General features: G+C 32.8%; 1 protein-coding gene and 1 long non-coding RNA gene across 10 annotated transcripts in view; one reads left to right on the forward strand and one right to left on the reverse strand.

Moving 5' to 3' along the window:
• The window catches only part of Rbp6 (RNA-binding protein 6), a 285,917-nt gene that overhangs the window by 101,266 nt on the left and 160,775 nt on the right, over positions 1-23,876 (forward strand). For 6 of the 9 annotated variants that reach the window (XM_081985294.1, XM_081985296.1, XM_081985295.1 and 3 more), the window contains 3 exons: positions 9,112-9,165; positions 9,587-9,671; positions 20,854-20,895. In XM_081985294.1, coding sequence (XP_081841420.1) covers positions 9,112-9,165; positions 9,587-9,671; positions 20,854-20,895 — 181 coding nt within the window. The remainder of the gene's footprint in view (positions 1-9,111; positions 9,166-9,586; positions 9,672-20,853; positions 20,896-23,876) is intronic. The other 3 variants (XM_081985297.1, XM_081985300.1, XM_081985302.1) reach the window with 1 other exon arrangement.
• The window catches only part of LOC145732804 (uncharacterized), a 130,482-nt gene continuing 107,317 nt past the window's right edge, over positions 712-23,876 (reverse strand). Inside the window, exons 2-3 of the long non-coding RNA XR_014179059.1 lie at positions 896-980; positions 712-833 (exon numbers count right to left, since the gene is read on the reverse strand). This is a non-coding gene — a long non-coding RNA (uncharacterized LOC145732804). The remainder of the gene's footprint in view (positions 834-895; positions 981-23,876) is intronic.

Consider the following 23,876-nt stretch of genomic DNA (forward strand, 5'->3'; position numbering starts at 1 on the left):
CCAAGTGGATTTTACAAGCAATTTTGTTGCAGACTGTGTATCTATTGGACAGCTGACTATACTTAATTTCTTGGTTAGGCAATTATTTGTTCCTTGTGGACTTATAGTATAGTGTATAAGTGTAATAATTCCATTATTTAATGCTGCACACATACAATGCATGGTAGGAGCAACAAGGAAACATTTTGTCATAATTATGATAAAAACCACACAATATGCATAAAAACAAACTTGTTTGATTCGTTAATTAGAGATTACATTGGCAGTTTGTTTAGCTTGAAACAAGAAACCCCCAACTAACTGAACAACCGCGACCCATTTCCGGTTTAATCCTCTTAAAATTTGAACCAAAATCTCCTTTAAAGCAATTCAAACTTGTTCATTATGGCAGAGTTACTTCTGCTCAACTTTCTCCTCTCACTTGCTGGAAACATCTCCGCATTTTCCTACGGAATTCCTTTTCTAGAATCCGCCACCGAAAACGCCGCTGATGTGATCAAAGGCCTTCCAGAAACTGTGTCCATCCATTCGTTCGTATCGAAACTCATAGATCTTAAAGCCGAAGCCACACTTTTCAAAGGATCCACCGAACTTGCCTTTAGTCGGTGCTGTGCTGTAATAGTTTATGGGCCAACGCTTAGGCAAATGCATAACAAAAAACTTAAAAATTAGGACTGTAGCAGAGCTTTTTCATAAATAAATAAACGTAAATAAATTAAAATTTCCATGTTGTCTTGTGTACAAAAGTTAGATATTAATATGGTTGACAAGAACGTAAAAAATCACTTTTGATAACCCAGGCCTAACGACGTTCATATTTTGTGGATTTTGGCCTGAAAATTGAATATTCAATGAATATAAATAACATAAAAACTTCTAAAACTTCTAGACTTACTGGGTATTTGATAGTTTAGTGTCCAAACCGTACTTCAAGGCCTCAAATGTAGTTGTCTTCTTTTTGTTTAATTTAATGCTTCAAGCTGAAACATAAAATGTATTCATAAAAATTTGTTAATACAATAACTACTAAAGGTTCAGTAAAGTTTAATTCAACAAGAACACTTTTGTCAATGTCGTTCACACAATTGTAAAATTCACTTTCTTCATCGCTTTGACATAATTGTAATGATACAATGTAGTTTTTATTTTTAGGCCAGTTAAATTGAATTTAAAAAATAGCATTTTGGAAAATTAATCCTTCAAAGTTAACTTTACTTTTGGAAAACTAAAAACAACACAAAAACAAATGTATCAGTGAAACTTAGTTATAAACTGAAAAAAAACTAACACCTCTCTGAAAGTGAGTAAATGAAGCAAAAAACTCTTTTAAGAACTATTTTTGATATACAGGGTGGTCCAGTTTTAAATGTCAATAATTCACCAATCGATAGCCCATCAAAAAATAAGTTGACATGCATTATGTCATTTTCCTGAAGAACGCTTCTTAAGCAAGAAATAGACCTCCAAAATTCAGTTTTAAAAATCGTTTTTTTTACTACAATTATCAGACTGTTGGAACAATTTTGATCAAATTGGGAACAAGTACACTGAAAATAGTCAAAAACAGCATTTTTTGACTAATGTTTACTGGCGTTCAATTTTTTAGACTATAGGTAGTGTAAAACTGACTTTTTTTTTATTGAATTACACTGGAAACAGTCTGAATTTTCGAACTAATTTAATTCTAAAAATTAGTGTTTAAGACTAATATCGTAGCATTTAATGTCAAAATTGTTTACTTTCATTAATGAAGAGTCTGAAACTTAACTTTTACTATAAAAAACAGTTTAAAATTCGATTTTTCAGTCTTAAAGACAAAAGACAAAGCTTGAAATGGCATGTTTAAGGCTATGGACCATGTAAACATAGTTTTTTAATTCTGCTATGTCAAAAACTTAGTGAAGATAACCCTAAAACTCGATTTTCCTGCTGAAAGCAGTTTTAAAGCCCTAAAAATAGTCCAGAGTTCTAAGAAAATTAAAAGCAAAGTAAAAAAACCTGAAAAGTTAGTCTTCAAGTCAATTTTCATGAATCTAATGTCAATATCCTGTATTTAAGGCTATTTTCAATAGTAAAATATTGAAATGTATTTTCAAATTATGAAAACTTACTTCAAATGCAAAATTTAAGCTTCTGATGTCACTTTTCATTGGTTCAGAGTCACTTTTTGGTGTCCAAGTCAATTTTCAAGGTTGAAATGTGTGAATTTGTAGTAAAAAATTTTAGATAAAGTAGTTTTTCATGCTACAAGTCAATTTTCCCTACTAAAGTTTTTCAACTTATCTGAAAACTGTAACGACTGACTACAAAGACAGTTTTTAAGCCTCTCAAGTCTATTTTCACAGTTTTCAAGTCAATTGTGAAGGCTAAAGTCTTTCAATTTGTCTGAAACTATGAAAACTGGCTACAAAGACATTTTTTAAGCTTCTTAAGTCAATTTTCACCGTTTTCAAGACAATTTTTAAGTTGGGTTGGGTTGGTTTTGGGTCTTTGAACGTAATTACTCAAAGTTTCAAATCAGAATTTTATAAGAGATACTTACTTTGTCAAATTGAACAAGTAAAGTAAAATAAATGAAATTTTTGAAAAATATCCATTGACGTAGAGAATAAGGCAGAAAAATGAAAACCATCTTTCCATCACCACTGGACAGTTTCGACAAACGTCATTAACATTAGAATTAATTTCTTATGAATTTGTTCTAAATTTGATTAAAATTGCTCCAGCGGTCTGACAGTTATGACAAGAAACCGATTTTTTAAACTGTATTTTCCTTGGGAAGCATTTTTCAGGAAAATGACATAATGTATGTTAACTTATTTTTTGGTGGGCTTTCGGATGGTGAATTATTGACATTTAAAACTGGACCACCCTGTATTCATATTTTGCGTTTTTACTAGAATGCAATTTTACATAAAGTAAGATCAACAATGTCCAATTGGTTGATATTTAAATGCTCAAATCCTATTACACACACATTATATCCTTACATAATTCTGCTGTTTACAGAGAGAAGTAGCATTAAAAGGAAGATTGTACCTGACGGAAAATTATATGATAACATACAGTTCATAAGCATACGTATCTTTTGATTTTTGACTGTTGGTTGAATAGTAACTGAAGTTTTAGAGATGTTGAGTTGTAGTTAGGTTGACATTTTTCGTTCAACCCACGAATAGTATTAGAACAATTTTCATTAAAAAATTTAACTGGTAAGATTTGAGTTATAGTTTAGATTTGGGAATATATCCATAAATCGACAATATACCTGAGCATGATATTAACGTATTGTCAGCATATCGATGAGGGCAATCAGATCGAAATGAGGCGCAATTCGGTGGTAATATAAGATTACTATCGGCCCTATATTGGATTAGTTAATGCAGGGATTGAGGCAAAATTGGCGCAGTTCTAGGCAGCGGATTAAACTGCGAGGCAATAATAGAACAACCATTCAAATTATTAATTCGAAAGGTACCGTTGGAATGTTATAATCTCTTGAATTGTTTCATTAAAATAGTGTTTGAGTAGAGTGAATTTCTTGCAGTTGCAAAAAAAAGTAACAATGAGATTAAGAAGGGATTTTGCCTCAATTTGTGATGGATAAAGTGTAACTGGGACATCTAAAACTGTTCCAGTTTCCCATTTCCATCGCTTAGAGATAGCAACGATTGTCTGTAGTTGGTGGGGGCTATTATAGTCGAGTCAAGTTTCCATAAACCTCCTAATCCGGATTTCTGTTGTGCCACTACGATTGTCAAAACGGAGAACAAGGGCTTTCGGCTTCTTCATTTAGTTATCGTAATAGTCCAGATAAAGCTGAGGCCGAGGAATTTAAATCGTGCTTCGAAGTAAATTAATTCGGTTATAAAGAAATCGCATTAGGTCGAGCCGCTATTACTACACGGAGTTCAGCATAAAGAGAAAATCGGATTTGGCCTGTCAAGGCATCGACGCCTGATTGATTGATTACGCCGCGGATGAATCGATCCGGATTAACCTTAATGGTCCGAGGAGTGTCCGGAGACGCCGCCGCTCCATCGAACCCTTAAAACTTAAACACGCCCTACGTCTTTCAAATAATCCGGTGGTGAAGTACGTGAGTAATAACACTAACACACAAATTTTATTCAATTTCAGTTAATTTGTTTCCAACCAACGCTAATTCAAACTGTATTCATACGAATAGAACGAATGCAAAAGGCAACAAGAGAACCGACGAACCAAACTAATATCGCAATGGTGAAAATCTGCACATGACAAGTATTGCCAATATTAAGCACTCCATTGAAAATAACCGGCGGCTGCAGTGGACGCAAACAATAAGCCAAACGTTTTACTAGTAAAATCGAGTAAAATTCAATACGGAATTGAAACTCCATTCCACAAAAGGAATTTTGCTTATTCAAAATAGTGCTTTTTTCCCCTAGAAAATATTTTCAAATATTCAGTTGGCCGAGGCAAATCGTTTCCCTATTAGCTGGATGGTTATTAGTCATTCCCCCCATCTGCAAACAGTTTTCGCGAATATAAGACAAGTATAAATAGAGTTTGAAAGGGAGGCAGCAAAGACGATTTCTCGCAGTCAGTGGCTAGAAGGTCTGCCTCGCAAGGATACGTGCTCACCTGAGCATGAATCTCATAAGGATATGCAAAGTTGGAAAAGGTGACGCGCCCAAAATTTATCGTCCATATATTAACGTTGGAATCCAATGTTATACAAATTTTCAGTTATCTTTATAACCATGAATTATGTATTTCACGAGAAAATTTATTTCTAGGATAGGGCTATTAATTTTCGTTTAGTACATATTTTATAAAGAGCGTTCTTTTAAGTGACACGTTATTATGCAATATATTATCATGTCTGTTTCTCAAGCAATTAGTGCAAAGAGTTATTTTTATTAAAAAAGGATGACAGTTTGCTACCTAATTATGTTGGCACAAACTTCTCAAGATACGTCAACTTAATTTTGTTTGGTTTTATCTCAAAATATTATGTTTACCTACGACCTCAGTGTAAATAGCTAATTACGCATAGTTTTCCGACCCTTTTTACGCACAGTTTTGTTGTTTGCTATTGGATATTATAAAGCTGTACAAAAAGCGCACAGTTTTAAGATCGGCCAAAAAATGCTGGAGAAAATTGATTTCGTTTTCATTTCTTGCTTTATCAAATTATATTAGGAGATTATCGCGTAGTGTATTGTTCATACAGTTTTACGTAAATACCGGTTCGTCTAGAATATCATCTACTGTTGCAAACATATCAAGTAATACTACCAGAGTAGTCATAACAAGCAATTTGTTTTTAATAACTGTATTATCACCATAAACCATTATTTTAAGAACAAGACTAATAATTAGATAAAATGTTTTTACGAATTTTTTTTTATTACATTATTACATATTATTTTTTATTATTATATTATTACATATTATTTTTTTTAAAAGCATTATTCCTATGATTAGTACAAATATGTTAAAAATATATTTTTTTATTAAAAAAAAATTATTCTAAATTATACGAGTTGCGAAAGCCATGACTTTACCTACTTGGTCGTATGTAAAGTATAGTACGTCGTATACACGTGCTCTAAGGCATTTTACGCACTTATGGAATTACACACTCTTTTTCCGTATCGTGCGTATAATGCTTCTTACAGCACTAGTTACGTAATAGCTATATAATCAAATGCAATGTTGCCAGGTCTACCGTTAAAATGTTATATCTACCGTTTTTGTAGTTCTTCTACCGTTCTCCTGTTTTTTGTATATAATCTACCGTTATGTTGGTTGTAACACTTTTTAAATACTTTTTCAGTTTATTGAATAGGAAATTTAATAAGGATTCTAAAAATGTGCTTAAAACAGTCATTTTTTTACTCCAAATTATTCTCTAAAACCATGTGATGTCTGTGACTATTTTCAAAACTTTACTAGAATTTGCAAGAAATACATTTTAACACAGTTTTACACGAAACAAGATGATTCTCTGAGATTTAACAGTTATTTTGACAATTCTCACTTCATAGTATAGCTAAACAGTCTTCTGAAATCACGTGACAACTGTCACTAAAGTCAAAATTGTCAAACAATGCTCAAAAATTGCAAAAATCAGGATTTAGAAACGTTTTCTTGCAGTATTTGATATAAAACGTATTTCTGAGAATTATGACAGTTATTTTGCCAATTGTCACGTGACCGTTTAGCTAAACAGTCTTCTGAAATCACGTGACAACTGTCACTAAAGTCAAAATTGTCAAACAATGCTCAAAAATTGCAAAAATCAGGATTTAAAAACGTTTTCTTGCAGTATTTGATATAAAACGTATTTCTGAGAATTATGACAGTTATTTTGCCAATTGTCACGTGACCGTTTAGCTAAATAGTCTTCTAAAATCACGTGACAACTGTCACTAAAGTCAAAATTGTCAAACAATGCTCAAAAATTGCAAAAATCAGGATTTAGAAACGTTTTCTTGCAGTATTTGATATAAAACGTGTTTCTGGGAATTATGACAGTTATTTTGCCAATTGTCACATGACCGTTTAGCTAAATAGTCTTCTAAAATCACGTGACAACTGTCACTAAAGTCAAAATTGTCAAACAATGCTCAAAAATTGCAAAAATCAGGATTTAGAAACGTTTTCTTGCAGTATTTGATATAAAACGTGTTTCTGAGAATTATGACAGTTATTTTGCCAATTGTCACGTGACTGTTTAGCTAAATAGTCTTCTGAAATCACATGACAACTGTCACTAAGGTTAAAACTGTCAAACCATGCTCAAAAATTGCAAAAATCAGGATTTAGAAACGTTTTTTTGCAGTATTCGATATAAAAAGTGTTTTTGTGTTTTTTTTTATAATTTTTGACAATGGTCACGTGACTGAAAACCATTGATAATTAAAAAATGAAAAATCCGTATTTTTGAAGTACGGTTTTTATAGCAAGAATCAATGATTAAAATTTAAAAGACGCGCTGTATAATAATGTAAAATGAATGAATTTTTTTTGGCTGAAACAAAGCAGCTTTCAGTTTGCTGCTTTTTCTTGACCAATCCCAAACTATGAACACTGCTGTAAATTCCTCAAATACTGCACATTTTATTTATGTCTAATTCTTACCACAACTGCAACTTAACCGGAAACAACTGTACGATAACATATTATAGGAACAGTTGAAGAATTGCCCAGCTTGCTGAAATTCGTACCAATTTATTTTGATGCATGTGTTCAGTATGTAAATGTCCGAACGGACTATTAGGTCCTACATCGCGAAAAGCAGCATTTTATGAGGTATCCGCAGTCATAACGTTGCTCCATTTATGATAAGGAAAACGTAACGGCTCAGATTGAATATTTTATGGTCTTAAAGTTCAAACGGCCCAAAGAAATCCCAATTCCAGAGCCGATACCAAAAAGGAACCGTACTTTTCAAAAGGTAGTAATTACCGTGCGCAATGATTTAAATCGCGCAGGCCACACCATAGTCTGCAGCAGAATCGATTTTGGAAAACTTATAATTGCGTTCAAAGTGTTTCAGGGGTTGAATTTTGTTGCGAAACCGCTTTTGTCTGTAAAACTCCCTCAGTTTCCCGTTTATAGTTGTAAAATAACACTATACAGTTCCGTGGAGTTGCGTCAAACAAGAACTTTCTAAGGTTGTTAAGCAAGCAATTTTCCTGTAATGCATTATTTACTGAATCCATATCTTCATTTGTGTTAGTTAACGTGCCAACAGTTACTCCAATCACAAGAGCAAGTTGTTTTTTTTTGTTCGTGATAGCCAAATCAGTTGGTTTCACCTTTTAGTTACTAAAACCACAATTGTTGTATCAAATTAGCATAGTTTTTCTGTTTTTACCGAAAATGCAGCATCATCCAATTAAAAATTTGATAGTAACTTCATCATTTTGTCGTTATAGTATTCTTCTGATCTACGTGACAAAATGACGTTCTGAGGTAAACAGTCCTAAAGATTATCTTTAGATTTGTTTATTTTTACAAAATAGTGATTTTGCATGATATTTCAAAGAAAACATTTTAAAGTGCTTTTTTTGTACTTATTTTACCTAATTTAAAGTCCTTTGGTATAAATATGCACTTTGCTGTGCATTGGAACCCTCCTGGAGCAAAATAAAAAATTGCAAAAATTTCACTTTTTGCAAAAATGGCGTTTATTCAATTTTTGAATAATTGTAACTTTTTTATTTACACTCTTACAAATTTCACTAAAACATTATTAGAAAAAGGATAAAGAACACTACAAAATAAAAAACGGAATAAAAAATCACTCAAATTGCCAGGAAGACCTCTAAAATCATTTTTAAGGTATCAAAATACTCCAGAAACTTGCCAGAAGCTCTTGCAAGTATTCTAAACCTTCCAAGAATTTTTAAAATTGACACAAGCCTCTATAAACACTCTCAAATTTAATAACTACATACATTAATACGACAACTCGTTACTACATTTTATTTTGTGATTAAAATAATTATAACAGCTTTGTCGGTAAAAGTTTCACTTAAATTACACGTATTAACTATTTGTTTAATCAAAAATTGAAATGGCGATTCTCATTTTGTCTTAAATCTCCTATGAAACTGCTGATTAAAGTATGAAAATATATTGGTATAAACTTATAAAGATTGTGTCGTCGGCTTAATTTTGTTTGGTTTAACCTCAAAATATGATCATCAAATCGTTTAAAAGACAGTATTTGTGCAAATCTTAACCAGAGTGGGTACGCAAACATGAAGACGTCAGTTCTAAAATAAAATTTGCTGGGATCTCACAGATTTTTGAATAGCAAGTGTATTAAAGTTCTTTCCATCTTTTCCACTCCAAACTATTTCAACAATAGTCCGTTGCTGTCTGGCATTATGCAGTACCTGAAAATCGCTTTTTAGATGATCCCTAGTTTACAGTACAAGGCGATTTTTAGCCAAAAAAATTGTCAGTTTTTCTAGCCCAAAATTGATGGGACTATTTAGCTTTGTACTGTATTCTAACCATAATGTAGAAACATTAGTTCCATAGTAGTTCCGCTCATGTGACATTATTAATACTCAAGAGGGGGTTGTGAAGTGCGTTGATCTCTTTCAGTGTATGCTTCTCAACGGGCGTGCAGGACAGCGGCCCCGTCGTTTGCACCCCCAGGTACGTTCATGGTTAACGAGAGTCACATTATTGTTTTCTTTGCATTTTTTAAATAGAGAAATCATTAATGCCGGTGAGTCAAATTGTTGTGGAATATTTGAAAAGTGCAAAATGTGCCCGTTATTATTCACGTATTCCTGCAATAGTAGTTTGTTGATAGTAGATCGTCATCCCGTAATGACAAAAACAAAACTTAGAATAGAACTAGAATAATCAAAACGTATCGAGTTTCACATTTTATTATACAAAAGCCTTTTAAGTGAGATATGACTGACACGTGTTGATTTGCATTGCAGTTTGCTATACATTTACATACTTGGAAAAAAGGATTGTATCCATGTGGAACTTTTCTACGTAGATGAAATAAGTCCACGTAGTGATATATAACATTTTAAAATGGCAAGGTTTCTGTTTATTCTAGGGGATTTGGATTTATCACGTTCACCGATCCTTCCAGTGTAGATAAAGTATTAGCCCAAGGAACTCACGAGTTAGATGGAAAGAAGGTGAGTAAACCATAAATAACATTAAAATTAAACTCATATATGATAATTTCCATGAAACTAACATATAACATTAACCTAATTCAAAATAAACTAGGTAACATTTCACTGTTCACTTTCGCTCACAAACTTTCCATTATTCTAACGCAATTATTCCGACAATATAAAAGGAAATCCCTTATTCCGAGGCTGCTGTGGCTGCCAACTCAGAATTCCTGCACAAAACAGGAACAAGCAGAAAAGCACGAACGAAATCGCAATTATTATTTTATCCAATTATGTCGGCATGAAATGAAATCCGTCTGAATCGAATTATTCAACTTCCAAGGAATACGAGTCCTGATGCGGTTTTAGGAAAAAAAGTTTATTTAGCTAATGGGCAAAATACTCGCTGGGGGGATGATTTTTATTCTGAAATACGTTTCTTATTTATTCCGAAAGATATTTTCGGGTGGAGTTTTAGACTTTTCTGGTAATTTAGGAGGGAGAACAATTTCAAATGTTTTGACAGTTCATTAGGGCACTAGTATTTTTTTTGTCAACATGGTAAAATAATGATGTTATTTTGTTGTGTGTCCAAATATTTCAGTTAATATTGCTTAACAGTTTAGGAAATTGAATTAAATTTCCTGCTTCTTTTGAAAAATATATTATTCTAAATATCTATTTTGACTGTTTTTTTCCACTATTTTTTTTAGTTTCTGTGGTTGTTCTAGCGTTCTCCTGTTTTTTTTGTATGTAATCTGGCGTATTTAAATACCATTGCCAATATGTGAGATGTGGAACATTTTTACAAAATTTTGATTTTTTTTTCAGGCTAATTTAACATGAAATTCAGTAAAGATTCAGAAATGTGCTTAAAACATTTTTTTTACTCATACAACAACTTACAGTTCAAACTATGACACCGCTTTTCTCGTTGACTGTACCAAATTTCGTACTGTTTTTTCAGGTTATTGAATAGGAAATTCAATGAGGATTATAAAAATGTGTTTAAAACAGTCATTTTCTTACTCCAAGTGGGTATGAGAAGCGATTTTGTCCCTGCCTGTCTTTTCAAACTGTATTTCTAGCAGTTCAAGTTTTGACACCGCTTTTCTTTCTGACTGTATCAAATTTCGTACTGTTTTTTCAGGTTATTGAATAGGAAATTCAATGAGGATTATAAAAATGTACTTAAAACGCACATTTTCTTACTGCAAGTGGATATGACAAGCGATTTTGTCCCTGCCTGTCCTGTCAAACTGTGTTTCTAGCAGTTCAAATTTTGACACCGCTTTTCTTTCTGACTGTATCAAATTTCGTACTGTTTTTTCAGGTTATTGAATAGGAAATTCAATGAGGATTATAAAATTGTGCTTAAAACAGTTATTTTCTTACTCCAAGTGGGTATGACAAGCGATTTTGTCCCTGCCTGTCCTGTCAAACTGTGTTTCTAGCATTTCAAATTTTGACACCGCTTTTCTCCCTGACTGTACCAAATTTCGTACTGTTTTTTCAGGTTATTGAATAGGAAATTCAATGAGGATTATAAAAATGTGTTTAAAACAGTCATTTTCTTACTCCAAGTGGGTATGAGAAGCGATTTTGTCCCTGCCTGTCCTGTCAAACTGTGTTTCTAGCAGTTCAAATTTTGACACCGCTTTTCTTTCTGACTGTATCAAATTTCGTACTGTTTTTTCAGGTTATTGAATAGGAAATTCAATGAGGATTATAAAAATGTGCTTAAAACAGTCATTTTCTTACTCCAAGTGGGTTTTACAGGCGATTTTCTCCCTGACTGTATGTACTACTCGTAAATTTTGTACGTTTTTTTACAGGAAATTTAATGAAGATTACAAAAATATGATTTCTTCAAGTAGGTCACGTGACTGCCTAGCTAAATTATCCTCTATAACCACGTGATACCTGTCACTAATGTCAAAACTGTCAAAATTGGCCTAGAACCTACAAGAATTAAATTTTAGCACAGTTTTCTTACAATTTTTGAAACAAGACGTGTTTCTGAGATTTTTTAAGTTATTTTTACAATTGTCACGTGACAGTCTTAGCTAAATAGTGTTCTACCCCCACGTGATAACTGTCACTAACGTCAAAACTATCAAAATTCGCCTAGAACCTGCAAGAATTAAATTTTAGCACAGTTTTCTTACAGTTTTTGAAGCAAGACGTGTTTCTGAGATTTTTTAAGTTATTTTTACAATTGTCACGTGACAGTCTTAGCTAAATAGTGTTCTGCCCCCACGTGATAACTGTCACTAACGTCAAAACTATCAAAATTCGCCTAGAACCTGCAAGAATTAAATTTTAGCACAGTTTTCTTACAGTTTTTGAAGCAAGACGTGTTTCTGAGATTTTTTAAGTTATTTTTACAATTGTCACGTGACAGTCTTAGCTAAATAGTGTTCTACCCCCACGTGATAACTGTCACTAACGTCAAAACTATCAAAATTCGTCTAGAACCTGCAAGAATTAAATTTTAGCACAGTTTTCTTACAGTTTTTGAAACAAAACGTGTTTCTGACATTTTTTAAGTTATTTTTACAATTGTCACGTGACAGTCTTAGCTAAAGAGTGTTCTACCACCACGTGATAACTGTCACTAACGTCAAAACTATCAAAATTCGCCTAGAACCTGCAAGAATTAAATTTTAGCACAGTTTTCTTACAGTTTTTGAAACAAGACGTGTTTCTGAGATTTTTTAAGTTATTTTTACAATTGTCACGTGACAGTCTTAGCTAAATAGTGTTCTACCCCTAGGTGATAACTGTCACTAACGTCAAAACTATCAAACTGTGCTCAAATGGTGCAAAAATCCGGGTTTAGCAAAGTTTTTTTGCAGTATTCCATATAAAACGAGTTTTTGAGATTTATTTTGACTATAGTCACCTGACTGTCTAGCAAATATAAAACCACGTGATATCTCATGTCACTAATGTGAAAACACTTGCTGAAAAAATAGAAATCTGTATTTTTGAAGTATGGTTTATATAGAAAGTAAACTGTTAAAATTGTTTATATTTTTTATCGCCATTGAATATTTTGACTTTTTAACACTGTAAGTCATAGTAAAATTTGTAATTACTTAAATAGAAACTGAGACATTTAGCGACCTTAAAACTGAATTCAATAGCTATCCATAGACATATAAAAGTCTTAAAGAAGTAAGAGAAACGAGCAAGTAATTGGAATTGAATGACTTTTTTTAAAATATGTGAACATACATAATTCTATGTTGAACTAATTACATGAAACAAAACATAGTATTTATTAAAACAAAGCAAATTATGCGTTTATAATTCCTTTGTTCAAAATTCCTAATCAATAACTTTGAAATTATAATAAATCACCATTTCGAAACATAATACAAAATCTTTTCGAGTCTAAAAGGATAATACCTAATCGATTCAATTTAACGGCTGTTCATACCGATAGGAAATAATTGGATAACTTAACCTCAAATATTTGGAGTAGTTGGCAAACTATTTGTATGTCCGTACCCGACTCAGGCCTATCTATGTCGAACTAGATAAAGGACTTAAAGTTGGTGTCGGCACATCGTCAGTCCAATCAATACTCTACGTACATGAGTTATCGCTTATGTCAGCACAGTGTAAATAATTTTCACTTCTGCCTGTTTAATTAGTGATGGTAATTTGGAGGAATTCGTTATGGTTTTACTAAAACGGCAAGGAGTAGCAGTTTCAGTAAAAGTTATCGTTTAATCGAAATCGTTGAAAGGAATTGAAAGATATATTCGTATCGATCCAAGAGGGTGAATGTGACCCTAATTTACGATTAAAGGACCAGTTAGGGCCATCATTTGCAGACTGCACTGAAGATTCATTGTTCGGTTTAGCTTTACTGTTACGTCATGTCGACTGTACGACAATATACAAAACCATTCTTGTGTTCGGACAGTCCTATTTTAATGACGAGATTCTATGTAATTTTGGTATGCAGCTGATCATAACTTTAGATTGCATGATAGCAAGTTTGTACTGGAAAAATAAATATTTTGCCGTTACAAATAACACGAAAAGGCACAACAACCAAAAAAAGTGAACTAACCAATTCAACTGTAAACTGACAAAAGAGTGAATAATGAAGTTCGAATTTCCGCAAATCGGGCACAATCTACGACTAACTCGCGCAGTTCCACTTAAATAAATCAGAATTGTCGCAATTGCTTCCGACATCGATTTGATAATTTATTTGCCGGCGGGAAAGTAACATGCTGTATCAACTTGCAGCAATTGGGCCAAGATTTTCGAGTCTGTTCCCTATCGATCCGAGGTGGTAAACATGACTTTGATTTATTACTTATGACCGTTGAAGCTTACGTTGGTTGGCTATCATTTATTAGAATAAATTCCCATTAAGGCTGCATAGACCAAAGTTGTGTGGTTAGAAAATCAAAAAGTGTAACAGTGTTCGGTAAAACTATCTTCAAATTTACTTTTTGCTATATAGTGCGTCAGCTGTCGAATAATTTACGTCTAAACTTTCCTCACCAAGTTTTACGTTAAATTTGAGGTAAAGTGTTTCTACTTTCAGACTTTCTTTATTTATCGAAGAATGGATTTTAAATAAATAAGGTTGGTGAATCTTTTTGAATGGTGAATTTTAAGCCATATGAACTAGTCCACTAAAAGATTTGAAATCTTGCTTTGTAATGACAAAATAGTCATACTGACTGTTCGATAAGATGAATCAGCAGTCACGACTACAGAAACTGGTTAATTTCAACTTTTCTATCAATTTCTGTTCTTACCATCATATCTAACTTAGTGTACCACAAGGGAGTAACTTAGAATCTCACCTTTTCATTAATAACTTGCTTAAAGTGACTGAATGTCAATGTTTATTAGTTCCACAAGACATTGACTAAATTTGTTTACGGCTTCCTTGAGTCCAAACACTAGGACATTGTTTCTTATGACCTTCACTAGAAAACTAAACATATTAATCAACATCTACGACTGAGTAATCGATGATGAGATACTTTAAAGAAGAAATTGTGAATGCTACAGTTCTGTAAGTAAAATAAGGCAGAAAAAGATCTTAAAATTTCTACCACTGACATTCTGAGAAATTTGAGTACAATTTTCTAGTTATTTAGGAAAAACTGATGGGGTTGATGTAACAATTTTTCAATCAAGTTTGAGCACCCTGTAACTCGCTTATTTTTGGAAATTCAGGGTGTTTCAACCACTCGAACCGTTTTGAGCTCCTCTTTCCAAAAGTGTTGAGCAAAAAGCTTTATCAGAAAAATTGCGAAAAACAATTAATTACCATAATTTTCATGAACACCCTGTATACTGGAAGCAAAAACGGCCCTGTAAACTTACGGTGCTTAGTTAAGAAATTGATTAGAAACATTTCCGGTCCCTTGCAAATTTTTCGTAACTTTCACCGTTTCTGAGTTATTTAGAAAAAACTGGTTTGTTGTAATTTGAACACCCTGTAACTCGGTTATTTTTGGGAATTCAGGGTGTTTCAACCACTTTAAAGAACCGTTTTGAGCTCCTTTTTCCAGTGGTGTTAAGCAAAAGATTCTATCTGAAAAATTGCGTACAGGGTGACCAAAAACAGTCAATCACTATACTTTTCATGCACATCCTCTATACTGAAAGCAAAAACGGTCCTGTAAACTTAGGATGCTGAGTTAAGAAGTTGATTAGGAACATTTTTGGTCCCATGCCAATTTTTTGTAACATTCACCGTTTTCTAGTTATTTCGAAAAAACTGGGTTGATGCAACAAATTTACAAATCAGTAAAATTGTGAAAACGGTTTAAGGGACAGTCAGGGACAAAATCGTCTGTAAAACTCACTTGGAGTGACCGAATCTTGTTTTTAAGCACATTTTTGAAATCCTCATTAAATTTTCTATCTAATGACATTAAAAAAAACATTACAAACCCAGATCAAATCAGGGAGAAAAATGGTAAAGTATAAACTGTCAGAAAGACGGTTTGAAAGGACAGTTAGAGACAAACTTAAGTCATTATTATTCGCCTTGACTATAAACGGAAATATCTTAAAATCTCGTTGTCACTATTTAAATTAGTAATTATTTAAAAATAGTCGGGAAATTTCTTTGAACCGTAAACGGGAATGAATAATAGTGAACTTTATAAACTGCTTTTACGAAATCTTAGAGTTGGTGTTTTCATACAAAAACGGAAAGTCAGTCAGTTTCTTTTTAAGTTTCTATGAGTCGGGCATTAAATTTTATTACTATTTTAATTTAAAGATGCATCCGCGTGGAAAACGCAGATAAGTGAAATTACATTTATTCCACCGACTGTATTTTATCTAGCTTTTGTCTGCCACAGTTTTTAAATGAGAAATTCAAATTAAATTTGCGAAACTTGTCGTCGTTTTTGAAAACGGTCTCTTATCAGTTAACTCGACAACTCGAATGCACGAGCAATAATAATTATCGACGTTTACGTTGCGCGAAAATGCAACTACACAATTTAAGAACGTCTTCCGGCTTCTTGGAAATATTTCGAGCTGAGAAATTTTCCCGTCTGGCTGCGGCTTACACTCGTTAATGAAGCAGGAAAATCATGAAGTGGAACGCTTTTCCATTTTCAACTTTTTCGACGTTAAACTGACTGACAGCTGTGGCGCTTGATCTTAATTGCTTTTTTCAACTCTGTTTCTTTCTAAGAATGAAACTTTTATTACGATCCAGATTTTAACGAGTTTTATTGCAAACGATGACATATCAATATTTTATGAATTCAATAGTCAAAAGTCAACATTTGTGTAAATTTCAGCACATTGGTTAAGTTGTGATTGAACCAACAATGAACGTTAACTCTATTATCGTAATTCATCTGGCAAACAAATTTATATACACGAAACACGTGCCCAAAGGCAACTTGTAAAAAGGGCTTTAAGCAGAGTAAAAGTTTCCTAAAAGGTCAGTGACATAATGACCAGTTCCACACAGGTCGGTCGTTGACGTGCTGAACTATATTGGGCAAAATCACGAATGAGAACGATTCCTCATCTTCATTTTGGGAAATATATCATTTTTGTTATTGGGATTTTCGTGTCATGCTTACGGTTATTATGATTGCTGCACTACTTGTGCCGCTATTATTGTACAAACACGAAGACTACAAAAACGATGAGTTTAATCTGGAACGGTTTAGAGGGTTTATAAGGGTCGTAAAGGGAACAGAACAATCCAGGGATAGCAATAAAAAATACGAGACAGTCTGTTTAATAATTATATTTTTTTATTTTTAACATCTTTACTAGTCTAATTTTTAGTTAAAAACTAAAGAAAAAAACATAAAGTGTTCAGCTAGCTAATAGAAAAATAAGAAAAACATAATTTCAAAAAAAAATTGTAAATTCAAAAACTCCTGCCCCTAATCGCTTTTCATGTAACCGTAATAATTATCTGGAAAACTTTTGTTTTCTGTCAAAATTCAATGTAGATAGTGAACTAAGCATTACCTTATATTATCTTGTTACTAGAACGTTCTTGGATTTTAAAATTGTTTCCTCAGTTCTCAAATTTCTTTATCAAATTCAAAAATACTTGGCACTGATTAGTCTACATATGAAATCTTCCTTTTTTGGGAGGCTTTTCATCCAATTTTATGAAAATTTAGGTTTTGTAACTATTTGCGGTCACTCTAGTCAATTATGAAAGTCAAGATTTTAAAAACTAGTGAAATTGCACCAATACTAAATTAACGCGCTAGGTCCAGTCATTTTAAGGTGAGAAGGTTGGAAAATGGTAAAATTTGACTTACTGGTACACATTCAGTTATTCTAGTCAATTTTCAAAGGTCAAAACGTTGAAAAAACAGTCAAACTTCATAAAAGTTGACTTATTGGACTATTTGCTGTCATTTTAGCCACTGCTGACGATCCTGGTCTGTTGTAGATGAGTCAAAAGTGAAAAATATGACTTTCTGTCTGTCAAAAGTGTCATTTTGATGCTAAAACTGCCAGACAACAGTGTTGTCAGAATTACAGTAAAACAAACTGATTGAGAACGTATTAAAGAAAAATTGTTGTTTTTACTAAAATCCCAACTAGCAATTTTATTATAACAGTAAAATTGACAAAACAGTAATTTTTAATATTTCATTAAAAATGTAATGCGAAAGTTGTCAAGTTGAAGGAAAAAAGCTAAAAACTGTCAGTTTTCATAAATATTTAATTAACATGTTGAATATATTAATATTCAAAAAAATATTTGAAAGGTGAAAGACATATGACATTTTTGACTAAAATTGCAGTATTTTTTTCCGATATTTAGGTTTGCACAGGGTTAATGCTTAATTTAGTACCGCATTTTTTAAAGATTCGGTGAACGATTTTGAAATTAAAAACCTTGATTTTACTATTAAAGATACTGAGATTTTTGAACAAAATACTATACTTTCGTTCAGACAGTAATTCAACATGACATAATATTGATTACTCTAAAATGACACAACTCGCTATGATGGAACGTATCAACATCCCCCTTGATACGAATCCCTTACAACAGTAGGGTTCCGGTTGAAATCCAATGTAATCTAATGTTATTTATATGGCATGTTTCTATCGTATTTACCGCCAAAGAGGCATTTTCTCTTGACTGATTTGCGATGGAGGGGGAGAAGACTCATAAATTTTTGCTGTGTACAAGCCACTGGCAGGAAAAGAAAGCGCTTTGCGTATGTCTGCGATTTATTGTTTTTCCTTTTATTTATTTTAATTTGAATTGGAAATAACGCATTCTAAGAAAAGTAATTAAATGTACAAAAAGTTCTTTGATTGTATCGGTCAAACTGAACATAAGCCAATTAGCTTTTCAGTTTTATTTAAATTAGTCTTGCTGTTTTCTAACGGCCACTTTTAGTCCAATTTAGTCCCGTTCGGTTGAATGTCGAACGGGAATTTAAAATCCCCTCTAGTACAAAATCCTAAAATGAAAAAAGTTTTAATGGCAAAAAAGCAGCTCTCGTTTTCGAGGGCGACCATTTGTTGTTCAAAGTGTTTATCCTATCCGCTGTTTTAGCGCGATCGTAACAACTTAATACGTTTGCTAAATTAAAGAAAAGCAACCACGTGAAACGATTTTATCAAAGAGAAATTCAATTCCAGGCAAAATACAATTCGAGATTCTTTCTTTCAATTTACTGCACACGTTACAACATATTTGAGAATTCGTGTCCCTCATCAATGTACAGATTAAAGCAGCTTACTAAATATTTTAAATTAATTTTAACTTAAACGTAAAAAAATAAACATCTGACACGTTGGGATGGTGCAAGCATGTCACTGGAAGATTTATGTTCATTTGCATTTTTCTAGAGCCGGTTAATTTATCTAGTTTTACAACAAACTTTCGCAGTGAACGTCATTAAGTAAATTGGGCCATTTTAAAAGTAAGTTTTAATTTGTAATAATCCAATGTTGATTAACTTACAAAATAAAATCATTGCCAACTTTGGCGGACTTAATTCAGCTGTAGGAATGAGTTTCGTCATCGGGCACTTTATTAAAAAAGTTGTGTGGTTAATTTAAAATTCGCCTTGAATTTTAAAAAGCTGACAACTGGAGAAACACTCTGAATACAAATTGTATCAAAATGAGATTCAAAAAACTTTAAAACCGACAATAAAACTTTCTTATACAACAAAGAAATTGGACCTTAAAAATTTACAATCTTATTTACCTCTTTCCTTCAATCCGTTTTTGTTTTAAGCCTGCGAGACTTTTTTCGGAAACTTTTCGAGGGCGTAAATTACAAATGCGCATACAAATTTTAATTTGTTTTGCTCGGTGCGTACCTGTAGATTTACTTTGCTAAGCGCTGTGCGTATTTTGCTTCTTAATTATTTAAATCAGAAAAGGGAAAAAAAGCGATTATTGTTTGTATAAGTCTGTACAGAAACATTTCAGTAAATACAACAGGGTTGAGGGTACAATAGGTATTGTTTTTAAAAGCAATTTTGGAGTAAAACTCTCTTAGAATGTTTATTAACTTTGATATCTGTTAAAACCTGTTCCGCTTTTATAAAAAAGACAACTTTTTTTGTTTCTGTTATTTGTTATAATTTTTGGAACACCTTGTATATTAAGGCTTTGTTATGGATACTTCTTTTTGTCAAGGATTTGCTCATTTCTATCTGAAATTTTTGATGAACTATGTTAAAATACATTTCGCAATTTTATTTGGATAATTTTGTTAATTTTATTTTTTCAGTTTAAACTGAAATTTTGAAATAGCTTATGAAAAGCCATTTTGTGCAAGCTATTTTGCTCTATGTTAAATACGAAGGAATTTAAATAAATTTTGAAATGTCTAAAAATTTCATATTTTCTTGGCAAGCAAATATGAATAAAAAGCAACATTTACTGAAATATCATTCAAAAAGTGGAGTTGATGTTTAATAATGTTGAGAGTGTTTCTGTGATAATGATGAAACATCAGAATAATTATTACTTTATTTCCTTTTTGTACCTTTTTCACTGACTTTTATCTTTCTTATTTACTCGGATTTTCTTACTGTTTTCTCTTTTCTTTACTGTATTCGTCTGGCTTCCTTTCTCTTTCATGGTCATCGTTTTGCTAGGTTTATTTTCTTATTGTTTCACAGTTCTGGCTGTTTAATTTTCCTATACTATTTTTCATCATTTTAGTGATTACTTATAATGCTAATACGTTTTGTAGCTTTGTCACTGTTTTGTCATCATTTTCGACTTTGAAGTGTTTTAATAAATTAATAAACAGATTGGCGTATGTGAAAACCCCATCTGCAACTTTAAATTAAACTATCCACTTTCAAATTTATCCGATGTGACTTGAGCTTTCAACCATGTAAACGAGTAGCACATTTTCTAGCCCTCTTAATAAATCGAAAGTGATTTATAATTTGGCTTTAATTTGTTCTGAAATTAAGGCAATTAACCGACATTCGAGGCAGCTCTTACATGCTACGAATAATATTTCACGTATAAAACTTTATATTGGAAATGGAAAATATTAATTCGGCGACTTAATGGCGTTTTCGTACCCATATGGCACTTAATTACCGAAATTAGATCGAAAATAAATGAGAGTCATTAGCAAACCACTAATTCTTGCCAACACCACCTTATTTTACGGGGTGACATTTCTTTTTCGTAATTAAGTAAAATGTGTTTTTATTTTCAGATTGACCCCAAAGTAGCATTCCCTAGAAGAGCACATCCAAAGGTGAGTTAGTAACCTATTTTCTCCCCCCTTATTTGCTAGTACAAATCGAATTCCTTAAACGGCTTTGTGAGGAATGACTCGCCATCAAAAACCAAACCTATAGAATTTCTTCACTATTTTTAGCAGGCGGAATAAAGGCCACGAAAGCCAGTAATGAATAAGAATGAAGAATGAATCAGCATGAAACCTCATTCGTCGGTTGCACCCACTTTTACTTTTTATCCTACAACATAATCAATCTTTTAAGGAAAATTGGTTTACGGTAGCTCGATAATAAATAAGACCGATTCGTGATTCGTGAAACGTAAAAATTACATCTGATAACAGAAAGGCTTTGATTTATTCGTACATTGTAGGAAATATTGACGCGTCTCTTTTCACACGAAAAGCGCATTTTTGCTAATTTAAAACCGAGTAAATTAAATCAACCCAGTTTTTTCCCATTTTGAAACGGATTGACTGGAAATTCTTTATGTTTGTTCGTGTCAATGGAGATTACTCAAACTTAAAATAAAAGCAACGGATTACTTTCGACTAGGGTAAGGGAGTTTAAGTCAGTTTTAAGGCGCTTCTCTTGTAATTTTGCAAGGGCACGTACAAGGGTTAAGTCTTGCAAGTTAGTTTTCTCACAGCACTTAAAGGTTTTGACTTTGGAAAATTTGTTTTTACATTTTTTATTTTGAGCGAAATTTGAGGACAGTGCTGTGTATTATCTGAATTTGTTAAAATAATACCTTTTAGGTTAGAATTCACACTAAAAAATGGTCTAATCGGTTTCAATTAAGAGAAATCGATTGCTAATTTTAACACTTTCTCTCAATTATTTATTTTTACCTGTTTCACACATTTAGGTCAAACTACAACTAGTCATGTCTGATTTTTTTGTAACGTGGTAATCAACCAATAATCCTAATAATATTTAAAAGACTTCCTTAAATTTCAAAATCTAGTAGATAAGTTGCCATTTTTCTTCCCATACCTTTGTTTTGTTCTTGTTTTAGATTATTTTCATCTTTTCCCTCTAACACTGGGTTTAATGCAATCTAAACGCTATTGAGAACGTACTAAAAAGTGCCAAAGGGCTCTACAAGTGTTTTAAACCTTCCCAGATATGTTTTAAATTGTTAGAGGCCTTTAGGACTATTTTCAAAGTTCCATAGACCTCTAAATGGTATTGAGAATTTTTTATAAAGTTTCAAAAATATCTACAACTGTTTTAAACTGTCCCAGAGTTGTTTTAAATTGCCAGTGGCCTCTAGGATCATTTTGAAAGTTCCAAAGATCTCTAATTGCTATTGAGAACCTTCTAAAAAGTACCAGAGGCCTCTACAAGTGCCTTAAACCATCTCAGAGTTGTTTTAAAAAGCCAGAGTCCTCTAGGACCATTCTGAAAGTTCCATATACCTCTAAATACAATTGAGAACTTTCTATAAAGTCGCAGAGGCCTCTACAAGTCTTAAACCTTCCCAGAGTTGTTTTAAATTGTTAGAGGCTTTTAGGACCATTTTGAAAGTTCCATAGACCTATAAATACAATTGAGAACTTTCTAAAAAGTGCCAGAGGCCTCTATAAGTGTCTTATACCTTCCCAGAGTTGTTTTAAATTGTTAGAGGCCTTTAGGACCATTTTGAAAGTTCCATAGACCTCTAAATACAATTGATAACTTTCTAAAAAGTGCCTGGGGCCTCTATAAGTGTCTTAAACCTTCTCAGAGTTGCTTTAAATTATTAGAGGCCTTGAAGACCATTTTGACAGTTCCATAGATCTCTAATTGCTAATGGGAACTTTCTTATAAAGGACCAGAGGCCTCTACAAGTGTCTTAAACCATCTCGGAGTTGCTTTAAATTATTAGAGGCCTTGAAGACCATTTTGACAGTTCCATAGATCTCTAATTGCTAATGGGAACTTTCTTATAAAGGACCAGAGGCCTCTACAAGTGTCTTAAACCATCTCGGAGTTGTTTTAAAATGCCGGATGCCTCTAGGATCATTTTAAAAGTTCCATAGACCTCTAAGTACAATTGAGAACACTCTAAAAAGTGCCAGAGGCCTCTATAAGTGTCTTAAACCTTCCCAGAGTTGCGGTAAATTATTAGAGGCCTTGAGGACCATTTTGACAGTTCCATAGATCTCTAATGGCTATTGGGAACTTTCTTAAAAAGGGCCAGAGGCCTCTACAAGTGTCTTAAACCATCTCGGAGTTGTTTTAAAATGCCGGATTCCTCTAGGATCATTTTAAAAGTTCTATAGACCTCTAAGTACAATTGAGAACTTTCTAAAAAGTGCCAGAGGCCTCTACAAGTATTTTAAACCTTCTCACAGTCATTTTACATTGTTAGAGACCTTTAGGAATATTTTGAAAGTTTCATAGATCTCTAAATGCTATTGAGAACCTTCTAAAAAGTACCAGAGGCCTCTACAAGTGCCTTAAACCATCTCAGAGTTGTTTTAAAAAGCCAGAGACCTCTAGGGCCATTCTGAAAGTTCCATAGAGCTCTAAATACAATTGAGAACTTTCTAAAAAGTGCCTGGGGCCTCTATAAGTGTCTTAAACCTTCTCAGAGTTGCTTTAAATTGTTAGAGGCCTTGAGGACCATTTTGACAGTTCCATAGATCTCTAATTGCTATTGGAAACTTTCTTAAAAAGGGCCAGAGGCCTCTAAAAGTGTCTTAAACCATCTCAGAGTTGTTTTAAAATGCCGTATACCTCTAGGATCATTATAAAAGTTCCATAGACCTCTAAGTACAATTGAGAACTTTCTAAAAAATGCCACAGGCCTCTACAAGTATTTTAAACCTTCCCACAGTCGTTCTAAATTATTACAGTCCTTTAAGAATACTTTGAAAGTTTCATAGATAGCATTTAGAGGCTATTGAGAATCTTGGAATCATCTCAGAGTTGTTTTAAAAAGCCAGAGACCTTTAGGACCATTCTGAAAGTTCCATAGACCTCTAAATACAATTGAGAACTTTCTATAAAG

Source organism: Ips typographus, linkage group LG8 (genome assembly GCF_016097725.1).
Source record: "Ips typographus isolate SLU linkage group LG8, UJ_Ityp_2.0, whole genome shotgun sequence".
NCBI classification, from domain to species: Eukaryota; Metazoa; Arthropoda; class Insecta; order Coleoptera; family Curculionidae; genus Ips; species Ips typographus.